The sequence below is a fragment of the Carassius auratus genome, unplaced genomic scaffold, assembly GCF_003368295.1.
Source record: "Carassius auratus strain Wakin unplaced genomic scaffold, ASM336829v1 scaf_tig00215912, whole genome shotgun sequence".
NCBI lineage: Eukaryota > Metazoa > Chordata > Actinopteri > Cypriniformes > Cyprinidae > Carassius > Carassius auratus.
The window spans coordinates 676,584-701,108 of record NW_020528306.1 but is presented as its reverse complement, the minus strand read 5'-3'; the positions used below and the strand labels follow the sequence as shown (position 1 = coordinate 701,108).

The following is a 24,525-nucleotide window of genomic DNA, read 5'->3' as shown; positions in this document are numbered from 1 at the left end:
GTTTGTAAGTAAATGAGAATTAATTTCTCGATATTATCTATTTTAATAGAAAAGGTCAGGGCATAAATTTACCATCCAGAATGAAATAATCTATTCTTGTATATAGATTATGAGCTTGAGAATGAAAAGAGTATTCCCTAGCCGGTTATGTAGTTTTTATTTAATTTTATTTTATCCTGGTTACAGACAGACAGATGGTTCTCAGCAAGACCTAATAAGTTATAGCCACACACACACACACACACATTATCATAAATACCTTTTAAGAGTCCCCATTGATGAAATCAAGTATAATCTACATAGGCTCTCCACCCAAGAGAAACTCAGGGGTTAATGGAGAGCGGTGAGTTGAGTTTGTCCAGCCTCTGGAGAGTCTGCGGGCACAGTCCCGTCTGAATGAAGGTTACAGACACACTTACAGAGAGAGCAGGCGGAGGACAGACGCATCCTGGCTGACAGAGAGCGATCTGTAAAGAACAAACAATCCTGAACGCTAGGAACAGCTCGGTAAGTGTCATATGACGTTGACTTTTATTCACAAACCATTGCGTTTTAACAGGCAGACTCTGGAGAAGGGTTTGTGTGGCACGTAGCTTTCTCGGCGTGCTAGTAGACTTTCCATGGAGATGAGTCATCTGTCAAGTTTCACAGCTGAAAAGTTTCAGTTAAAGGTGTTTGTAAATAAGAAGTATGAGTTTAATCCGTCCAGTTATGTTTTAGAGATAACGTCCTATGCTTTACGTTCACTACAGCAGTGATAGGTGTCGCTGAGCTCCTGTCAAAGCGTGTCTTTTAGGCTGTTTGTGTTTAAAGGACCCTAATCGTGTAAACATATGCCATTTCATCAGTAAACCCCGAGCCGCTGTTTCAGTGCACTGATTTATGTATCTATTATAGATCAGTGGTTCAGTCCAATCTAACAAAGTTGCCATGTTAACCTGGGTTTCCATAGTTACTACAGTTATTGTTATAGCCTAGTCACAATTGATTAGTATGACCTTCAAACAGTGTAAGCATATTTCTATTCATATATTTGATAATACTAGAATGCAGAATTGCCGTTTGAACACTTCAATTATTTCGTTGTAGTATTCTTGAGGTAAAATTGTTACATAGGCTACAGTATTTAATATATATATATATATATATATATATATATATATATATATATATATATATATATATATATATATATATATATATATATATATATATATCACTAAAACCTCAAGTTCTTTATTTCTTTATTTTAGTTTCATTCATTTTTTCACATCTCAGCAGTTGGATATGCAAGGTGCATTCATAAAGCAGTAGCTATTTATTATTTCTCTGTCAGTTAATAAGGTAAAGGTGCATCTCTTCACCCAGCTAAGCTTTTTCTAGCATTTTATGGCTTGTGCATGCAGTTAACACACTGTATATGTGTGTGCAGCAGATATAAGGAGGTTATTATCTTTGGTGCTCAGTGTTGCATTGAGACTGTAATGTAGTATTTAATCTCAAAGCTTGTTTTGAATTCCCAGTTCTGTGCCTTGATTCGAGTGTTTCTCCCCAGTTATTGATAACTAGATCAGAGGAAGATATTTGTCTTTCAATTAACCTCAGAGTTAACCATACCCCCTTTTTATTTTATAGCTTTAATATTTTGGATTTTTCTGCTAATTTATTCATTGCCTGAGCTCCTATAACAAGAAAAATGTTATAGTTTGAAACATACTGTAGCTAAATCAGTATAACTGAACTCTACAACCCTTAACTAAATATAGAATCCTTCAGACTGCTTCTAACGAAATTTGAGTACTGCAGTTTGACCCCAGTTTAGGATATCAGTTCAGGTACAGTGCATTGTGCCATCCTTCAAGTGTGAGAGCTTTCTGCATGGGGAGTGGGGTCAGCGATTTCCCCTCATCGCTCAGCGGCTCCATCAAGATTGCTCGACTTATGACACTGTTATCTTCCAATGCAGTCTGATCTTGTTGCTGTTTGTGCCTGCAGTGTTTAGAGGTTTCTCTGGACAACCAGACCTTGGCGAACAGGAGTTACTGCTTTGAACTACAGAAGGTGTGAGGAAGAACAAGCTGGGGGATAAGCAAACAGTGGATACAAAGAGAAGGTAAATGTCCTGTGTCAGAAAGAGTGCCACCAGCAGACTGTGACATCAAAAAACAGGTTATCTGCGGCTTCCGCATATGGCGAATCTGAGCAGCCTTTTTCATCATATGATTTTGATCCTTTTTGCCATCTTGATAAAAATTTACACCCATTAATTCATCAATAATCACAGCCAGTGTTCATTATTTTTGTAGATCCTCGTCTACTACTAGAACAACTTCTACCAGAACAACTTCTTGCAGAGTGTGAAACGCCAAAATCAACCAGGACCAAGTTTGTACTTCTCTTTTAATTCTACCAAACTCTCTTATGTTAGCTGCCAAGACAACTAGATCAAGGAATCTCCTTTAAGAGCCATTCAGAGCAAACAAGACAGAGGCAGGGAGGGAGTAAAAAGAAGAAGAGAAGAGGAAGGGTGGGTGGAGAGCCGGAGAGAATTGGCGCTCGAGTGTGAGTGAGAGAGATCCCTCAGAACCTAGCGAGCGTCTCCTCTAACCATTGGCACATTTCAAAGCTTCGCACCTCGCACGGAAGAATCTGACAGAACGCGGTTAGCATCTGAGACTCGCAATCGCGCAGATGGTTGAACAAATGGGCTTTTATCTGAGGAGCAATAGTTCAGAAGGACTCGTCTGAGGCGACTATTATTGAGGATGATTTTTTGAGAGACCTGCTGAGTAAGAGAGATCTAAATAGTGACTTGAGATCTTACAACAGTCCAGGAAGCCAAAAAGGAGAGGGGAATTCACAATGGATGGATTCCCTCGGATTTTTTGGCAGTGCTGATCTGTTCTTTACTTTGTTGGTGCATTTGGATCTAAGAGATTCTGCCTTAAGGAGAAACAAGCTTGTAAGGAGTTCTGCAAAGGATCAATTCCACGCTGGACCACACAAACTATCTACAGGAGGTCTGGAGAGCATGGGGAAATCAAACAGCAAGCTCAAACCAGAGGTGGTGGAGGAACTAACCAGGAAGACCTACTGTAAGTGCTCTCTGACTACACTTTTTAGAATAAAGATTCCATTGAAAATAAAACACTTTGGGTTCCCCAAAGAACCCTTCATTGAACACCTCCTAAAAAATCATTTTTGTGCAAAAGAAAGGTTCATTGGATGATACGGGTTCTACATGGAACCATAGCAGAACATTTTGTTTTAAGGATGTATGTGATAAATGCAGTTTCATACATGTATTACATTTTTTGTTTTTGTGTTCTTATTTTTTCTTTGTTGCTATAATCTCAATGAAGGTATTTTTTTTGGCAGTGGCTATTTGCACTAAGTGTAAATAGCATTAGAGGCTAGTTACACTAAGTGCAAATAGCAGCATTTTTAGTGATATGCTATGTACAATTTGCCTACTTATTGCAAATAGTGGCAATTATCTGCATCTCAGCATTTTAGTACATTGTAAATCAGTATACAATATTAACTTATTGAGTGTAAATTGTAATTTTAATTCAAATGATTAAATGAATGCCACCTTATTGGGACCTATATCCTAAGCCTATATCCTAACCCTACACAATACTTTATTTTCAACTTTTTGATTATATTTATTCATTTTCATTGAAAATAAATGCTTTTCTGATTTGAAATTTGAAAAGGGAGAAAGAAGTTTGCCTAAAGGTGAAGTCGAACCCAGGTTGATTTTGTCAAAATGAATACGTCACACGTTGTACCATCTGCGGCATTGGAGCTGGCAATTGGTTGTCTTTTGCATGGTTGACAAGCCGAATCACACGTTGGTGGGAGGAGTTAGTGTAAATAATTTCAGCCAGCAAGGGCGGGCTATTTGCACTTAGTGTAAATAGACACTTTTTTTGTGTAGTTGTTGGATTCGAGTTAAAAGGCCACGTGGCTATTAAAACCTTACTTTTAATTTATCTGTTATTCTCTTGGGTCCAGCACATGTACTAATTAAAAGCCTAGAAATATGAGCTAATTTATTTGAAAGACTGAAAAACTGAATTCAATATCCTGCGGCTTATAACACATATATTTTGTCACAAGAAATCACAATTCTCGTGGCATCGCAAACTGTGATTAGCAGAAGCCTGGAAGTGGGCCTAATCAGCAATGTTTTAAAAACCCTCCAATTGGGACTCGAGCTTTATGAATATGCAAATTGATTTCCTGAGTCCTGAGATCTGCAATCAGGCTGATGGATACCCATAGAGATATCTGAAAGTGGCTTGCTCTCTGCCAGTGAAGCAGATTGTGTTTCCATGGATGCATAGGCAACATATCTAAACACACTTAGCTAGCTCTTGATTCTAACACTAGTGAAATGACAACAGTTTTGGAAATGCTCAGGACACAATTCACTGTAGGCCTAGTTTGCATTTGTTTTACGGAGAATCTTCATTAGTTTGCTGTCTCATTATGTAGCCTACCAGCATATCATCAAGCAAGTTTTCAGCTCTTTGCAAAAGCAAATCTCTGGAAGTCTGGCAGGTTTATTTATGTATTTATTTCAGAATATGGTAAATCACTCTGGCTGGTTGTGTGCATTAAGTGTCCAACACTGCGCATTTGTTTCTTTTTTTGGTTGATTAATTGCTTCATCCAGGTATTTGAAGTTCACATTTTTACATTTCCAAAGTAAACATACACAGTGGCATAGAATAATGCAAAAGTACATACATTGGGATGCACTAGTGTAACCTACAGCAGCGTTTTAGAATTCTGCATAGTTTTTACAAACGTTTACAACTAAATTAATGTGTGTAACATTATAAAACTTTATATAAGGTTACACTGTCTGTACTGAAGAACAAAGAGCAAACACCTAACCTTACCATGCAATTATTAAAAGTGATATAAGAAGCCTAATATAAAGCAGAATATTTTTTTCCAAGACACTGTGAATAAATAATGTCTGTTATAATAAGCAATGAACTCTGTAAAGTAGGTAGCATTTGACGTCGTGCTGATATACAATGGGAAGTGACAGCCACTGGCTTCCTAATGATGGTGTCAGCTGTGTGTTGGGCTCAGTGGTGGGCGCTGGGCAGGAAATTGCAGCATGCAGGGAAATGTGCCTCCATGCTGGGATGGACTCCCTCACATTCTTTCTTTCTTTCTTTCTTTCTTTCTTTCTTTCTTTCTTTCTTTCTTTCTTTCTTTCTGTATTGCCTCTCTGTGAGCATGGAATGGAATACTATAATTAAGGCCTTATCAGCTCTACTTGGCAATGAAGGACATTGCATTTCTCTTTCTTTCCATGTATCCATCTTTATCGGTTTCTCCTCCTTTTGTTCCTGCAAGTCTTTCAACTCTCTATAAGCTTGAGCCCATTGATAGAAATTATGTTTTTAATCGGGAAAAGTCGTCAATTGTGTATTTTTAGGGCTTGCCTTAGCACTATTGTCTGGTGCTACTGAAAGAAGGGGAAGTAGAGGCTTTAAAAACATTTGCTTTTGCAATGTATAGGATGACCAGGAAAGAACAATGTTTTATAGAGACAAGCGGTTTGTAAATTACTTGCACTTAAATATAAATTAGCTGATCTTAACTGGAAGTCTTTAGTTTTTTAATAATATTGTATTTGATTTTCAAAATTATCAATCATATTGTGAATCATATTATCAATTATAATCAAGTCTTTGAAGTCACAGTTTAGTCTGAAAATATGTTTAGCTACTGTAAGAAACCACTTAGCTGGAATTGATTCTCCGTGATTTATCAATGTAAAACTGTAATAAATAAACAAATATGGTACTGTATATAAAAATTAAAATTGGTTTAAACCATAAGTGCCATATATACTTTATAACATAATTTGACTTTTGACTCAAGTGATTCATTTCAAAATGAACAGCTGGCCTCTCTCTCTTTCTCGCTCTCCACTGCTATCACAGCTGCAACCGACTGATTCAATCTGCAGTTTCAACCGTTTCATGTCTGTATTTTGGTTATGTTTATGGCAATTAAAGGACAGCTTAACTTGTTTTACAGCTGTGGAGGTTTGCTGTTGCAAGTGTTTATTTCTCATGAGTGGGCTACATGATTGAGTTTTTTTTGCGTTGGTGAAGAGCAAAGGGAACCATGCATCAGTAGAGGCTAGATTTTAATGTAGGCAGGAGATTTTTTTATAGTGCCAGGAAGGCCTTGATCAAAAGCTTATCAATTAGAACACTGGCTCGCCTATTCAGTGTGGTGAAACAGATTTTCCATGGCATTTAACTACAAATGTGAGGCACTTCTCTTTTGTTGGGTTATGTAACACTAGCTGATGGCATTTTCATAGCAATCATTAGATTATTTAATCAAGGACATATCTCTCGGTATTGATCAAATGTAATCTACTGTAGCAGCTCTGTGGAGAACTGTAGCCTTAACAGCACTGGGCATTAGAGGCCTGAATGATTTGTGGAGGCAAATTTAAACAAAGGCCTGCATTATTGGCAGTTCAGTGCCAGCTCACATCTCACTAAAGTTCTACATGTTAGTCTCCAGTTGTGATTTTGGGAACTATGCGCTAAGCGCAATTGCCCCATTAAAGTTCTGCTTTCAGTTAGCAGATTTGCATACAATTGACATTTTAGGTACCTTAAGAGTGTTACTAGCTTGTCCAAATGAAATATGAGTGTGTGTACTCTTAAAGGACTAATGCATCAGAAAATGAGCATTCTGTGATCATTTACCCACCCGCATGCCCTTGTATTACTTTTCTTCTTCTTCTGCTGAACATAAGACATTTTGAATCATGCATTGCTCACTCTTTTCCATGCTGTCTTAATGGGACTAGAGTGTTCAAGATTCCAAAGAGACATAAAAGCACCCCAAATCTATTATAAAGTAGTGCATACTTGGTCTACTGAAGTCATAAGATTAAGTGCTTGATTTAAAAATCTGAATTTGTTAAAGGATATAAATAATATAAGGATTTAATTGTGGATTTTAATTAATTGTATTTATTTATTTATTTATGTTTTGCCATTTTGGAGCTTATCAGCCCTGCTTCCTTATTCTCTCTCATTATATTAAAGAGGGTGGTCAACAACTTTTATGTTCTGTTGCAGTAAATCAGTAAATCACACAGGTTTGCAAAACATTTACATTGTTTGGGTGGTCTGTTCCTTTAATTGCTCACAGTCATTGCACTGTGAAGGAAAGTCTGAGGAGGCCAGTCATTACCTTCTCTGTCATGCTTTCCTAAATCTCTGTTTCCAAAGTTTGAAATACAAACTCTTCGTTTACGCCCATTAGAAGAGCATTGATTTCTTTTGACTTTGCGAGGAGGCATCTGAAAAGATCTTGCTACAGAATTGTTTCCCATTAGTGGTCTCAGTACAAAGAAAGCTTCGCTGCAGAGTCATTCACAGAATGTGAAAGAGGGTTGTTTTGAGGCATTTTGGTATAAAACAAAAAGCCAGCATGAATTCACACCATTTCCTCTCAGCGGACCATATAGAAAATGTGCAACATACTGTATTAGACACAGAAATGTTTAATAGTGACAAAGGAGGGTCTGCACACACTGTCTATCTCAGAAACCTGAAAAATGTAGATTTCTCAGGCAGAATACAAAGGTAGGAAGGCATCGAGGCTTGTTTGAGTCCAGTGTTTGCATAACATCCTACAAAGATGCCTCCATCTGGTCGATTTTTCTGAGGGCAGCATATATGCATCATTTGTTGCCTACAGTGGTCCCAGTGGGATTTCACTGAGCTTATTTCTAATCATGGCTGCCCAAAATTACGGAGTTTTGTTGTGGCTTTTCAAAAAAAAAAGAAAAAAAAGAATTGCAGTACTATTTGTCACACCACATGGACTTGGACTGCTCCTGGTACACGTCTCTCAACTCTCAAGAAATTTGGGTGATCTCAAAACAATACTAAATCATTGGGCTTTTGTGTCAGTGTCTGTTCATTCATATTTACCTGCATATGCCACCCATATATGCCATTTTCAGTGAAATCCATCATTTAGTTGCTCATGTAGAAGCATAGAAGGATCCTAAGCTCACGGAAATCCAGTTGAAGGCAGTCAATCAGATTTATCAGATTTAGAACTAAGCTCTATTTTTCATTTTATTTCATATTATAGCCAATATTAGGTCATCCAATTAGTCTTTGCATACAGCATTTACATATTGTTCACAGTATACTTATAAGACTAGTGTGCAATTTAAATAGTCAAGTTTTTTTTTTCAGATGCAAGATGTCCAAGTCTATTCACTTTGTCTATTTTAATCTCTCTCTCTCGCTTTTTCTGTTCAACTTTTCCTCACAAATGGAGCACAGCATTCCAAAAAGAGGTTTTAGTGAGACAAGATGAAGGTAGACAGACGTTGCCCACTCAAATCTTCAAAAGCTTTTCCTGCTTCAGTGATGGACTTAAGCCCCTCACTGCACGAACTACCATATTTCACTGTTGATGTTTATCACCAAACAGTGAATTCTCAAGCCAATCAAACTGCAACTAGTCAAACATGACAGAAGAAGTAGATATATTCTTATTTACATGCAGTTTTACCACTGATGTAAACAGAACCCATACTGCGCTGTCTTTGTCTGTCTACGAGTATTGGGTCATTGTGTTGGTTACGTTTTCAGTCATTGTTTTCAAGCTTGTATGTTACTGCTGTTTCCCAGCAACAACGTAACTGTGCTATCCCTGCACTATGTGTGGGTACAGATTCATGTAGCCTTCTCCTTATAATGCTTTACCCAGAATGACATATTTTGCATGAGGGAACATGCATATTTTTGACAAATACTGTAAAAGCAAAATCCCTGCTCGGTTTATGAGGTTGCCCACACCTACGTCTGCTCAATCAGTCAAATACACTTCCCTGTTGTATAGCAGTGGGATGCCCAGGGAAAACAGGAATCCACACCAGCAGGATTATGCTGATTGAAAACAAATTATCTTTAGTTTGTTACAGATTGTAGGAAACTATGATGAAAAAAAATTATAAATAAGAGCTACAAGGTATTTTGTGTATATACTAGAGCTGAATTGAATATATAAATGTTATTCTAAATTTTAATTCATTTAAAATGAACTGTTAAATAATAATAATAAAAAAATCATGTAATATATTATATATAAAAGTTCTATGCTCAATTTGATCAATCACTAGTAATGTAATTCATACAGCATATGTATTTTAATTTAAAATTGCAGGACTGCAGTTTTCCATTTAAAAAAAAAATGTTCCTCACAGTTGTGAAAGCTACCTCTCAGAATGCAGAGATGACAGTAATGTGATATGATGTCAGGGGATTTGTTGTTTAGCATTTGTAAATCACAGGCCTGCCTACTTCACCGAATACTGTTGACCAACAAACCACAGCCTACTCATTGTCTTCTGGCTCTCACTTGTGCTTGAATTCTTTTTTTTTTTTTTGTCAGCCCTTTCATTTCTTACAAAGTAACCCCATGTAGCTCCAGAGTGTCTAATTAGCCTTCTGCAAGTCACTTCTGATAGATGTGTTAGCTAAGTGATAAATGAATGTCAATGCCCTAGTACAAGTGAGACAGAGAAAAGTGTTAGTGTTGTGCATTTTAGAAGGAATCACAAGAGACAATAAGACTGGGATGATAATGTAACACAGGCTGCCAGACAAATTTGTATCTTGTATTTTATTTAATCTTAATTCAATAATTGATTCATTGTGTTATCTCTTATTTGCCCCTACAGTTACAGAGAAAGAAGTTCAGCAATGGTAAGTTATTGAATCTATCTATCTATCTATCTATCTATCTATCTATCTATCTATCTATCTATCTATCTATCTATCTATCTATCTATCTATCTATCTATCTATCTATCTATCTATCTATCTACACACACTCCTCTGTTCTGTGTTTATCCTCCTCCTCTCTTCCCTCTGTTGTCTGTTTTGGCACACTGGGAACATCATGTTTTTATACCTCCATCTGCTTTTGCCACTCAGCACAGCATCATTTTACATTTACTCATCATTTTGTTGTTGTGCTTCCCAGGGGTAAATCTCAGTGTCTAATTTTGTAACACACACATTTGACTGTCATATTAACAGTCCATCTCTCCGTCTATGTGCCCAAATGTCATTTAGCAGGAGTGTGTACTAGTTTGGCACACCTCACTTAACGTCAGTCTGTCAGAGAGTTCAAGTGCTGGAGCCTTAGCTTGGCATGCCCGAGGCCAGTCCAGTCCTGGCACTGTGTGTCCCTGGGAGTTTGCCAGGCTAAATTGTTGACTCATTTCTGCCGCTGCTGGTCGACATAAAACCAGTGAGAAAGGACACGGAGGCTGCAGGGGGACGTGGGCTAAGTGCATTTTGAATTTACTCCATCTGTCAGAGTCCTGTACCGTTGCTTATTCAGTATCATTCCTTTGAGGATCCTTCCTGTGAATGAATGATGTCACTAAAGTGATTTAGTGATGAAGGTGCAAGAAGCTGCTTTTTTTCATGGTTTTAGCCACAGTACTTTTGTGATGCTCGAATGTCAGAAGAGTGAAGATGAAAAAAACTGAAGTGAAGTGAAGTGAAAACGTGAGTAAGTTAAATGAAAATATAAAAGTGAGTTAAATAAAAATATGTAAAAAAAATTTTTTAACTACATTATAAAATGTAGTTTATTCCTGTGATGCACGCTGATTTTTTTCAGCAGCCATTACTCCATTCTTCAGTGTCACATTATCCTTTAAAAATCATTTTAATATGCTGATTTGGTGATTAAGAAAGAATTTAGGTTTTTCTTGATTCTTTGATAAAATGAAAGTTCAAAAGAAAAGTTATTAAATAGGATAGGCTCATGGGAAATTAATAATGGCGAAATAAAAATTTGGCACAAAACAAGTGTATAGTGTTTAATTAATGGCATAGCAATGTTTGTGAAAAGTAATAGAAAATGTATATATTTGTTATAAGAATTTCTGTCTGGTAAAAAAAATAATATGTACAAGTTACTGTAATTCCCACAAAACAAAGCAGATTATGCAGTTCTAACCATGGATATTTAAAACATTAAAAACACTGTTGCCTTCTAAACAAAACTTCATTTCAACAAGTTTATTGACAGAAATGCCAATGTTAATCACAGCGAAACTGGCAGTTCGAGTCATTGCTTGTTATATTCCTTATTTCATCAGATGGTCAGAGAACAGACTGTGGTGACACGTCTGTGGCTGAGAGTAATATATATATATATATATATATATTTCTTTTTTTGTGTGATTGTTTTTTAATCTTTGTTATTCAACCTCAGGGCTGAAATGTAATGAAAGTGACATGAACATCTTCCTCCCTGATCTCAAACTGAATTACAGAACCATTACATTAGCCTGACAGAATTGCATTCTCTTTCATAAAGGCTACGGCATTCAATGTCCTCTTATCCTAGACCTAAATTCTGTCGCTGATAATACAGAAATAAAATCCCCAGCACTGACAGGAGTTCCACTCACTATATGCATATAAATGACCATTTTTATATGCGCTGATGGGCAATGATCGGCCAACTACTTTGCATTGCGGTTAACCTGCGTGGAGGCTGAATTAATGGCTGTGCACAGGTTAACCAACAGCCCCAGGAGCAACAATTAAACATCTGAGCGATTAATTTACTCATTTGTCTTTCCCTGCATGAGCTAATGGACTCTGTATTTGAAAATACTGCCATCTACTGAAGTGCTGTTTAATGGAGGGCACAGCTGAAGTGCCATAAGGTGAAGAGGCTTTGTCAGCAGTCTTGCAAACCAAAAAGTCACATTTTTTAAGTCATGTTTCATTCATTTTCCCCTCCAGTGAAATGTTAAAAGCTGCAAGTGGATAATTGAGCTGTGAGTGCGTTGAACTTAATAACGCAGTTAGTTCAATTAGTGAACAAATCGTTCAGATTATTCACTCAAAAGAGTCGACTCGCTTCAATATTCACTCATCTATTTTATTCCGATGTACTGAATATCTGTCGCTCATTTCACTTCATTGCAAATTTAAAATGTGATCATTCCAGGGTAAACAGGGTTGTTGATTCTGGAATGTCATAACTGGGTAAATCATATTAAGCGAACAACACCACAAAAAGCCTAACCACAACAATATTATTCTATCATCAAATAAAACACTGCTTCCAGTAACCACCAATGAACACAAAGCATTGAGATTCCTTTAACGTTTTCCCTTCCATTAAGAGCCAGAGAGGTTCAGAAGTGATGACGGTCAATTGATCCGACACCAGTGCAGCTGTGTAAGGAATGATAACATGTTTTATTCAGGAACAAATGGCCAACTCTGTTGAAGAGACTAGCAGATGTTGTGTTTTGGGTGCTGGTTTCACTCCATGCATTCTTTAAGGCATAGTTCTTTCAAAAATGAAAATTATGGTATTGTTTATTCACCCTCATGTTGTTACAAAGCTGATTCATTTTATTTCTTTTGTGGAACACACACACACACACAAAATATATTTTAAAGATATTTTTAGATGCTGCAATGTAAGATGCATACACTTCATTGTCACATCTCAATGAAAGTTGGTGATTAACAGTTTGATGGGGCAAATAGGTTTGTCGTTTGGAATCTGAATATTAAAATGTTATTTTTTGAAATAGGTGCTGCATTACATTTGTAACCCTGGACCGCAAAACCAGTCACAAGGGTCAGTTTTTCAAAACTGTGATTTGAGCATTATCTGAAAGCTGAATAAATAAGCTTTTTATGATAGGACAGTATTTGGTCAAGATACAACTATTTGAAAATCTGGATTTGAGGGTGTAAAAAAAATCTAAATATTGAGAAAATCGCCTTTAAAGTTGTCCAAATTAAGTCCTTAGCAATGTATATTACTATTCAAAAAATTAAGTTTTGATATATTTACAAAATATCTTAATGGAACATGATCTTTACTTAATGATTTTTAGCATAGAAGAAAATTTTTGACCCATATAATGTATTTTTTGCTATTACTAAAAATATACCTCAGCGACTTAAGACACTTGAGGTCACATTTATGCACATTTAAAATACAAGTGTTTTGTGATCCTCTCTTTTCAAAAAACAGTAGACGTTGCTTTGACAACAGCAGAATGCTCAAATTAAGCCGCAACCAAGTCAGATTAGTCAAAAGTGAAATGCCGTTACCCGTCTGATTCGCTCTGTGCTCACTCTGTGCATGCTTAATGCTGTGGAGAGTCCGAATTCTGTGTGTGTGACTGTGTTGAGAGGTAGAAGGTTCTTCAGAGTTCCCTGCTAGGGTGCAACAGTCCCCTTCCAAGCCTCTGCCACCACCATCACCTACAGACCCCTTTGCCAATAAAAGTAGAAAGCATGAATCATACTTACAGAGAACATTCTTCTTGAAGCTTTAAAAATAGCCCAATTGATTTGTGAATCATCTGAGTGCTTGGCTGAGTGTTTTTTCCTGACCGGTGAGGTGTAACGGAACAATTGCTGAGACATTACACAGCTGGCATTGCTCGGCATGTGGCCACAGAATGGCGTCATAAAGCTACGGGAGATTATACAGACACCTGACCCTCTGGGAAATACTCGTGCGCATGTGTCAGAAAATATCTTTGAGTGGTTTTGTGGTTGTGTGCAAAATCTCAGCTGGAGCATTTATAATAGCGAGTAAGAGAGTAAACTTATTGATCATGGCTGTGTTTAAGACTTGCATGTCCTTTGAACATTTAATTCACCATTTTTTTTTCTCATTTAAACTTAAATTCTGCATTAAAATGGAAATGTATTCCTATTGCATGTTAGTGATCTTATGAACAATTCATCCATGCAAAGTTTTTTTTCTTTTCTTTTTTTTTTATGTCAATCTTCCGGTGAAAAAAAAATAGACCTTTCTGTGATTATAATGTTGTTGTCACTCTCATAAAACACTGAACTGTGTGTAAAGAACAGAATTAATCAGGAGAATTGACTACCAAATTTAGCTGCAGTGTGTACATGGCCTGTGAGCAATGACATCTTAAAAATTTGTGTTTATGCTGCAAATAATCAACTTCCTCTAGCGCAATAAAGTAAGAATTTGTCCAAACTTACAAAGACTGATGCAAGCCGTTGTGTCAGTTATTTTAAAAACCCAAAACATTTGTCATCAGAGGTCCTGATTTAGGTATCAGAGTCTGAAGTCAGAATTGGGATCAGTCCAAACTAAACTGGGGTTATGCAAACAGACCCAAATGACCTTGCACTTGTCCTGTCCCTCATGTAAGCAGAATCTTATTTAATCTTTCTTTCTAGTTCTTGCCATTTATCATCAAGGAAGGGAGAGAAAAATTGACAAACTGAGTAAGAGAGAGGCTGTTGTGCGATGTTCATAACTTAAATCACACTGAATCTCCATTAGGAGTTTCAGCATGTGAGTCAAAGCTGAGCGTGTTGTGCTGAGATAGGGATACACTCTCTCTTTCCCTTCACAATCATGTCACATAACAGCATGAATTCCTATTCTAAGCTGAGCTGCACTAACAGTCTACTTGGGTGAACTTGACATTAGTGGTTATTTATCAACTGTACAGGTGAAAATTACAGCTTGATTAGATGGTGAGCATTTATGAGAGCTTCTGTTCCCATTGCACCTCTGTTCCCATTGTACCCTGCAATGCAGCTCAACAGTCCTGCACAGATCATCACCTCAAAAAATCGACCAGCAGGCCACAGTAGACTGGAGACATCAGTCTTGCTACCTGTAGATTAGTGAAAGATTCACTCTTCTTTCATGTAATTCTCAACTCACAGCAGGGTTCAGGATGCTGACAGATCTAGCTATAAATTATTTCTAACTGTCAGAAAGAGAACAGACTTCAGAGATCTTATGAAGATCAGTCAGGTGCTCTGCTCATTGATGAGCATAGACTTTTTGACAGTGTTCTGTAACATCTTGCCCACTTTGTTTATGGACTTTTCAAAGGGTATGAAATTATAATGTTTTTCCCCTCTTCCAGGTACAAGGGCTTCATAAAAGATTGCCCGAGTGGTCAGCTTGATGCATCAGGTTTCCAGAAGATCTACAAACAGTTCTTCCCCTTCGGCGACCCCACCAAGTTTGCCTCATTCGTCTTCAATGTTTTTGACGAGAATAAGGTGAAGTGCACATCACTGTTAGGGTGTTTTCTTTTTTTTTTCTTTAGGGTTGGAGATATTCTGTCTCTATGTCTGTCTCTCATTACTTATGCCCCGTTCACCCTGAAAGTGATTTTATTGCTAAAGGTCACTGAAATTCATACAGGTTTAAAATAATGGTGAGGATGATCATTCAGTATCAGTCAGAAGTTCTTTTACTGTTAGGATTCTGCCTTAGAAGGCAGTGAGAGAGCACAGGTTTTGCAACAGAGCACGTATGTATATGGATTGGAGTTGAAAGGTTAATTATTCTCACTCTCTAGCGAATTGTGCTCTGTTCCTGTTATTAATTATTCATTAAATAGCCTCATTTTGTTATCTATGCAATCTGTAACTTGATTAGAAGCCAGTTAGCCCTGCCAGATAAGAGTCGTCTGGCAGCAAAAACCACTTTTAGAGATCACACACGCACACACACACACACACACACACACACACACACGAACAAACAAACCATTCTCTATGTTTATTTATAGGTTTTGAAAGGCACCACTGTAAGTGAGGGACATTAGTCTTGGCCTTTGTTTGCTCTTTTCTAGTAATCTGTACCACTGCAATGCATTTCACCTCAGATTCCCTTTTCCAGCCACCATCTCATGGTCAGTGTTCTGGAGATGTTATCAGTCTGGGCTTGTAAAGAACTGCAGTGATGTCTAGAACAGAGGTCAAAGAGGCACAAACCAGGCATCACAATTCTCACTTTCCTTGAATTTGTACTCCAACATTTTGACAGCAGTATTAGTTTTGCAAGGAGATATTCTACGACATGACATTTGTGTTATCCTTTTCCACATTTAATTTGGTTTAATTACAGTTGTACAAAAATATAAAAACTAAGGAAATAATTGCATGTATAGTTCACTCAAAAATGTAAATTCTGCGATCATTTAGTCATCCTCAAGTTCTTCCAAACCTGTATGATTTTTTTCCTGCTGAGCATAAATGAAGATATTTTGTAACCAAACAGTTGATGGTCCCCATATACTTCCATAGTATTTTTTTTTTTTTTCATTTTATAAGAGCTGATGGTGACCATCAACTGTTTGGCTTCACATATTCTTTAAAATATCTTATTTAATGTTCAACAAAAGCAAGAAACTCATATAGGTTTGGAACGATTTAATTTTTGGGGGGTAAACTATCCCTTTAATCAGGTTAAATGCCATACTGAATTTAATACGGATGAAAACATAAGACTTATTATAAGCTTACAATCTGTACAATGGTTCATAAGGTCCTAGATTATGTCATTTTAAAAACGCACAACTTTTTTTTAATGGAGATTTTTTTTTTTCAGAAATAAATTTCATTAGATGAACACTAGATATGTTGTTAAACAACAGTACAATCCATTGAATGCCCTCTACTTTAGATTGTGAGTGACATTCAGCCAAGTATGGTGACTCATACTCAGAATTAATGCTCTGCATTTAACCCATCCGAAATGCACACACACAGAGCAGTGAACACACACACACTGTGAGCACACACCCGGAGCAGTGGGCAGCCATTTATGCTGCGGCACCCGGGGAGCAGTTGGGGGTTCGGTGCCTTGCTCAAGTGCACCTCAGTCGTGGTTTTGCCGGCCTGAGACTCAAACCCACAAACCCATTAATGAACTTGTTCTGATATATTTTAGAACAAAACATACAGTACAAACAAATAAATAAATGGTTGAAAATGCAACATTGCATTTCAAACATGTTTGTTACATGTTTGATCAACTGTAATTAAGAGAAGATCTATATGTTGAGTTGTACTGAGCAGTTGCACTCTGATTGATTGATTCAGTCTTATGGACTTATTAAATCCTAATTAAAGGGGGTGGTGTTTCTGAAGTGGCATTATTAAATTTTTTTGGCATCATTAATTACAATATTCATTTCATTTAACTCAATTGTTGTTTTTTGACTCTACTAAGGTTTGTTAAGTTAAGTTTACTTAAACTTCTTTTGTAAAATGAACTAAATTATTGTTTGTTGAGATTACTTAAACAATTGTTGACATAATATATTTAATTAAACCCAACATTTCATTTTTTTGAGTGTTGCAACACGTTTTCTCTCACAAAATGCTTTCACCACAACTAACAGCAAACACATGAATACACCACATGAATACATTAAGAGCTTTGTTGTACAGCATAACAGCGTCATTCATTGTAACGGCAGTTTAGGCAAGAGTGCAGATATACTCGCGATGTGTGACAGCTCCGAAAATATAGGGAGCGTTCTTTGATCGCTCTCTGTAGTTAAATCACAATTTAAATAACAGATTTGTTTCATGCTACTAAGAGAAACAACGTGAAGTTGATCGTTTAGTCACTGGCTTGATTCGCTGATGCATAAACAGTAACGATTTAGAAAGAAAGTCTGTGTGAACTTGAATGATTAGCTACACATCAGAAATCACTGATCACAGATCAGGCATTAATGAACACTGTTATTCACTGTTTGTGCTGGTGCTGTCAAATCCATATCATAAAAGTCTGTTTGAAACGCCTGTGCTGACATTGCGACTGAGTTATATGTAAATATTTGGGCGGGCAAAGCAGAGAAAGGGGAGGTAACAATTCTCCTTACAACGTCACAACGAGGAGATTCAAGATCAGCCCGGTTGAGCTTCCATTTTCTCAAAGGCAGAGAAAGATAGCAAAATCTCGATTTACACCGATTAAAATTTCTAAAAACTTGGGGACCAAATACATGATAGGGGAACTTATATTAATGTTTAAAAACCTCAGAAAGTGAATTTTTCATGTCATAGGACCTTTAGGGTAGAGCAGGGGGGTGGGACAGGAATAGCAGACCACTGGCCCATTTTACTCTGGGTAAAACTTTACAGTATGGTTCTATACTTTAAAATTAGTTAGTGCATTAGACATCATTAACAAACTATAAAAAATAGTTTTATAAGTTACAACTTTTAACAGGGTTCATTAGTGTTAAAATGTATTAGTAGGCTATAAATCAAAATATATAATAAATAACATTTAATAAAATCTATCTATCTATCTATCTATCTATCTATCTATCTATCTATCTATCTATCTATCTATCTATCTATCTATCTATCTATCTATCTATCTATCTATCTATCTATCTATCTATCTATCTATCTTTTCACAGGATGGACGGATTGAGTTCTCAGAGTTTATTCAGGCCCTGTCTGTGACCTCACGTGGGACCTTGGATGAAAAGCTCCGCTGTAAGCAAGTTTTTGATTATTAAAAGCCCATTCAAGTGAGAATCAGTTAAAGACAGCTGCAGTGAAGTACCTTCGTGGGGTGCTTCATAGAACAGGAAGCCTTAAAAATACAAAATCCCAGAAATGGATTTAATATATTCATTTGTTTTGTATATGCACTGGCCTCGAAATGTATTTGAACACTTTAAGTCACATTTAAAAATAAATGTATTTCATAGCATCAAATAAAATAAACCATGTGAAATCTCTATCCACTAACATTTCACACAAAGTTTATTAACAATTTAACCGCTATAGGTTTTGTGTTGTGAAATGTTTGGCTTGTAAAGTATGTTTTTTTTTTTTTTTTTTTCAAATAAATGTCACTTGGTTGCATATTTTCTTATTGAATACCAAGAAATTCTAATATTTTTGAGAGAGGCTTAAGTGTCTGAATACGTTTGGGGCAACTATGATTTGAAAAATTGATTAAATGTGAAATTACCTTGACGTATTAAAACCAATACAATCTTCTCACTGATATTAAACAGACACTTTTACATATACGGCTCGGGTACCCCCTTTTCCTTTGTTAACTCTTCACCCCAGGCACTGACCTGTGTTTGCACTCTGCTGTGTGAGTCGTAGGATTGTCTCTTTGTTGTAGATGAGTGGAATAAAGTAGGGCTGTATGGGTGGGATGTCCTGGAGTCCTGGCATGTAGAGAAATTCATAGATGGCGAGATGAAAGAGTCGCTCCTTGCTGCTGTAATTACTGTGCAATGATTTGGCTCAAACAAACCATGCCTTTATCACGCAATCCTGTGTCTATCATGCCTTTTAGTGCTTTTAAGCTTTCATGTCAGCACTCGAACATTGCTCTTTAATTCATAATGCCCGAGATTTTCTGTGTTGAATGTAATGTTTTGACAGATAAAAAAAAACAAAACAAAAAAAACATTAGGGGACACAAATTGTGCCCTTTTAATTAAAAAAAATTATTATTATAGATATTTATTTATATTATATTTTTCCCACCTTTTTTTTCCTGTAAGAGTGCGGCCATTTGTAAATTTAATGCGACAATTTTTTTAATATTCATATTTAGCTTTATTTTATTTTTATTTCAGTTTTTATTTGGATTGATTTTAGTTCATTTTAACTTTAGTTAAAAGTAAAAGTACAAGTACATTTATCAACTTAACTTTAACTTTAAGTAGCTTAAACGTATTTTATTTCAGTTAGTTGCAACATTTCAACTTTTTCGTATAATATTTATATATTTTTTTGACTTCAGCTTTATTTTAATTTCCCAATTTTTTTTAAATAATTTTTATTTTAGTTTTAGTTAATAACAACACAGTCTGTATTACTTCTTAAATTGATGATTTTGACCCGTCTTGACTTTCTTAGCTGCATATAGCATTTAGAATCATACAACAGTATTTATTACATTTATCTGAAAGTTAAGCACCTCTTTGCATCGACTGTTTGTTGAAAAAGAAACCAAACTTGAAAAAAAATGTCAGGCCCTATTTTGTACCCTGTTTACAGAAAGTGCTGTAATATTTCTGCACACACTCACCATGACTTCTTGTTACACGCTTTAGGGGCCTTCAAGCTTTATGATCTTGATAACGATGGCTATATCACACGTGATGAAATGCTCAATATCGTAGATGCCATCTATCAGATGGTGGTAAGTCACTGTTCATTTCAGCTGTAATTACATTTAGAACATAATGGCATTTGTTCAATGAGCAAAATCTCTCGGATGTCTTTAACATCTATAACGTGTGTTCAAGGGAAACACAGTGGACCTTCCAGAAGAAGAAAACACGCCGGAGAAGAGAGTGGACCGCATTTTTGCCGTGATGGATAAGGTACGGGTATGTCCTTTCTTCTTGACCCCAGTCACACTGAATCAGTAAATAATCCAAGCCAAAACTGAGTGTTATTATGTAGCGGGCTGTTTATTATATTTGATATGTGGAATTATTTAATTTAATTTGTGGAAATCTCTTAAGCAGACTAACTGCTTAAAGGAATAGTTTACCAAAAAAAAAAAAGATCTCTTATGCACCCTTTTGTCATTCCAAAACTGTATGACTTTCATTTTTCTGTGCAACATAAAATAAAATATTTTAAACAATGTTTCAGTTCCAGTTTTTTCTTTGACTTCCATCGTATGAACGAAAATGCAATGGAAGTCTACGGAAACCGAACCTGTTTGGTTATCAACAATGTTGAAAGAAAGAAACGCATACAGGTTTGTAATGACATGAGGGTGAGTAAATGATAGAAGAATTTTCATTGGTGGATGGACTATTCCTTAAAGACTAAGGATTTAGACAAACTCTACAGTAATGATTAGCAATCAACCTTTACTAAACCCCTCAAGAAAAATCACTCATTTATAGCTCAAGCCCTGAAAGACGAGATTAGGACTTGTTTGGGAATGTTCACAAAGATGATATGCTTTGCAATCTCAGCTTAGAACTGCATGAGGAACCAGTAGTTATTTTAGGGAAATATAAGACTTCTTCAAAACAAGTACTATACTGAGCCACATATAAGGTGAAAGAAGCATTTGCATTGCCTACTCTGTTGAGATTTTTTTCTTCTATGGATCAGCCTGTTAGCACCCGCCCCCTGCTGGGCATGTGAAGCTTCTTAAAAGTGGGAGAGTATTTCCTCGTACATCATTGAAAATCCTCATTGCTGATGTTTTAGTAAACTCGAGTTTGTAAACTGATATAACCTTAAAGTCTGTTCCACATTTTTTAAAGTGTCATGCATTCGTGTATAACCACAAACAAACTTAAAATAACACATGTAGTTGTTTTCACTCAGCATTTGAGACAGTTGTGATTCCGAACAGTGTTTGGTTGTTTACCCAGAATGCTGATGGGAAGCTGACCCTGCAAGAGTTCCAGGAGGGATCAAAGGCAGACCCCTCTATTGTACAAGCTCTGTCACTCTACGATGGCCTTGTATAGTAGCAGTATATGTCTTAAAGATACAGGTACGCTGTGCTGAATAGAAATTCATCAGGTTATATGTCAGTTTCATGACATCCTGTCTACATCCACTGTTTTACATGCTATAATTGATTTCAGTATACTTTTATATTTATAGTCATTGGCATACACTGATAACAGTGTAGTGTAACAGAAAACAGGGCATGTGATGTTAGTTAGTTATTTTAGGAGTGCCAAGAAAAGGATATAGAAAGAGATATACATCTAAATTGTTTTTTTTTTTTTTTTAGGATGTCCATTTTAAGCTTTATGGTTTTATAGCCTTTGCTGTGTGGCAGATAACCTCAGTTAAGCCAGTAATTGGTGGAATGAAACTATTATTGTTATTTATTTGTTTCTGGCATTAAGATGACATTGAGGTAAGCTGTGTATCCATTTGCTGGCCTTATCTTACCTCATGGAAGTTATATTGCCACCTTGTGTACTTAAAAACCTACAGCAGCACTGAGCTAGAGCTGTAGATCTTTCAGAACTGAACTGAAAAAGCCTTGTACGTAATTCAGTTTCTGATTTTAAACTTGAGTTGTGGTAACCAAAGGTATGCACAAGTATAACTGACATTTAAGGAATTAAAATGAAAGAAAATTAAGAATGAAATAAATAAAAATATATTGTTTTCCATAATACTGACAATATATTATTTTCAATACATTATTTTATAATGAAAGTTTGAAATGACAATTTTGGTCAAAATCTTTTCTCACTTTTTTCAAGAATGCCATAATTTACTAATATATTGAAACATATATGCTTGAGTATTAATATCATTTTTTAATTATATTGTTTTATATTTATTGGGACTGATTGGACCTTTATAATTAACAGATTAGAAAAACAATACCGTGCATATTTTGTGGTGCTTCATGGAAAAATTAACACTTCTTAAATAAAATCACCCATTTCTCACTGTGAGCATTTTCTAATGTTTGTTGTACAGGTACGACAAAGGATCCAGTGTGGTGCCATCCCACAATGCCATTCAAGGAGATGAGTCTGTCATTCTGGACACTTAAGACTGAGACGTCTAACCATAAGCACATCACAATATAGCATACAACAATGACAGAAAAGAAGAACCTGTCATCCTCAAACTGTGTCTGTGTGTGTGTTTATGTGTGTGAATGCTATAATTCAGGATCCCATGGAATTGCTTGTTTGCTGCTGAACAAACGCACTGGAGATGTATGGATGGTACTGAATGTTAAAGTAAAGCATACTGACAAACCTAAAATATAGATGTAAATATGTGTAAACGTTTCATATTTTTTATTCATACTTCGCTGGGATATTGTGGCTGTGCTCTTCATATATACTTTTAAAGACTGGCAATATTTTATTTATGTCTTGTTTACTTTGAAGTGTATATGGATTGCAGCTGTTACAAGCCTCAACTTTTTTTAAAGTCTCTTGGAATGAAAGACTTTACTCCTGTTTTGCTTTTCCTTTGGAACTACAGTATGAATGTGCAAGGAGATTCATTTATTATATTTGCGACACACAGCTCCCATCGTGAAGAGTGTGCTGCACATTCATTGCTGGCATAACTCATTGCGAAGTCCTCAAGCTACTTCCTAAGCAAGGCAATGTAAGCCAGCAACATGCTACATCGTTATTCCTGAACAGCTGCTACTCAAAACTGATGCAAGTACCTCTGTAATGGATAAACAAACAGTCCACCATCTGCTAATTTAAACTGCACCTCTGCGTTTGACTTTTTCTGTGTCATATTCCTGTCAAACGAAAGCCATAGACTTGAACTATGACATTCTCCTTTCAAAGAATGTAATTGGGTATGTGTCGGGCGGGTTTGAGTGGGTCTCATGCTTTTTCAGTCCCTCTCTGGCTGATGATTAAATTTGAGTCACTGCATAATTTAATCAAATTTGATTTGCCATCGGTAAGTAAGATGGAGGTTTTAATATCTGATGTGTCCCCTCTTGATATTTCAACATTGGCTGCTTCCATTTTCCTCACAGTGTGGTATGTATAGAAATGCTGTGCACATAATAGAACGATGTTCAATAGGAGCACAGACCTTGTATTCCATCAGCACAATGGATTTACTGGCACACTTTCAAAAGAATTTGCCGTGGTCAATGAATCCCTGAAGTAATCAAGTTTGTCACCCAAAGGGAGCATAAATCAAACACATTCTAAAACATAAAATAGAGGTCTCAGTCTCCATGGGTGCCGTTTTCAGGGAATCACAAGGGAATTGTCAAAATTTGACACCATATTTAGGTTTGACACTATATTTAAACGCTGAAGAAAATGAGGCTGTGAGGGAAAGACTTACACTGTATAAAGTACAGTATCTAGATCACTAATATTATCAACAACTCACAATTTTCAATCTTGTTAAAAACTAAATATGGTGCTACCCTGACCAAGTCCCGTAAGCTAAATATTGTTCATCTGCAAATCACATCATAATTTTTCAGTTTCGGTTACTGTATGTTTGTCATGCTCATTAAATTCCACATTTGGTCACAGACTGCAGAGAGAATAGCCTACTGTGTTTTTAGCTATTTTAAGACAATGTAGCCTGGTTAAAACCAGCGATCTAGCCTTTGGGGATTATTAGTCCTCCATCCAATTCTCTGGAAGAACTAGCCCCCCAGTCAGAGGGATGGTGCCAGTCCTTCCCTCACCTTTGGGGACCATGTAAACCACTGAGATCACAAACAGCCGGTGATCGACAGAAAGGTGTTACAGCCTGCCCCTCACAGCTGAGAGAGGGATGGAGAAAGTACAGAAAATGAATGTTAGAGCTACTTGCAATGCTGCTTGAGTTGTTCAGTTCATTCAGGCCTGAGCACTGCAGTGTGAGGACCCTGTTGGAATTGCTCCGTTTTTCATTAGTTTTTGTGTTTTTGTTTCTAATCCTGCTGAAAACAAAAAATAAAAAACCAAACCAGCCCCAGCTGGTTTGCTTGTCTTACCTGATTTAAGCTCTTCCAAGACAGTTTACAGACGGTTTAACTAGTTTTATGTTTACAAATACCCCAAAACCCTCTAAACTATAGCAAAAGTCAAGTCAAGTCAAGTCTGCTATATTGTCAATTCTTCCACAGGTAGAGCACATACATAACAGAGATTTGAAATTGCAT

At 36.5% G+C, this 24,525-nt stretch overlaps 1 protein-coding gene across 2 annotated transcripts; it reads left to right on the top strand.

The window, feature by feature from the left end:
• Window positions 1–344: 344 nt before the first annotated feature.
• ncs1b (neuronal calcium sensor 1b) lies at window positions 345–24,525 on the top strand. 2 transcript variants are annotated; one of them, XM_026261704.1, is made up of 10 exons: window positions 345–507; window positions 1,996–2,113; window positions 2,307–3,095; window positions 9,767–9,791; window positions 15,011–15,149; window positions 18,317–18,395; window positions 19,985–20,073; window positions 20,180–20,263; window positions 21,275–21,399; window positions 22,353–24,525. In XM_026261704.1, the coding sequence occupies exons 3-9, from the start codon at window positions 2,867–2,869 to the stop codon at window positions 21,371–21,373; spliced, it is 744 nt and encodes a 247-aa protein (XP_026117489.1). In that variant the 5' UTR covers window positions 345–507; window positions 1,996–2,113; window positions 2,307–2,866; the 3' UTR covers window positions 21,374–21,399; window positions 22,353–24,525. The 2 variants fall into 2 exon arrangements, with proteins under 2 accessions (XP_026117489.1, XP_026117490.1); XM_026261705.1 differs by having other exon boundaries at window positions 353–507; window positions 20,180–20,257; window positions 22,353–24,522.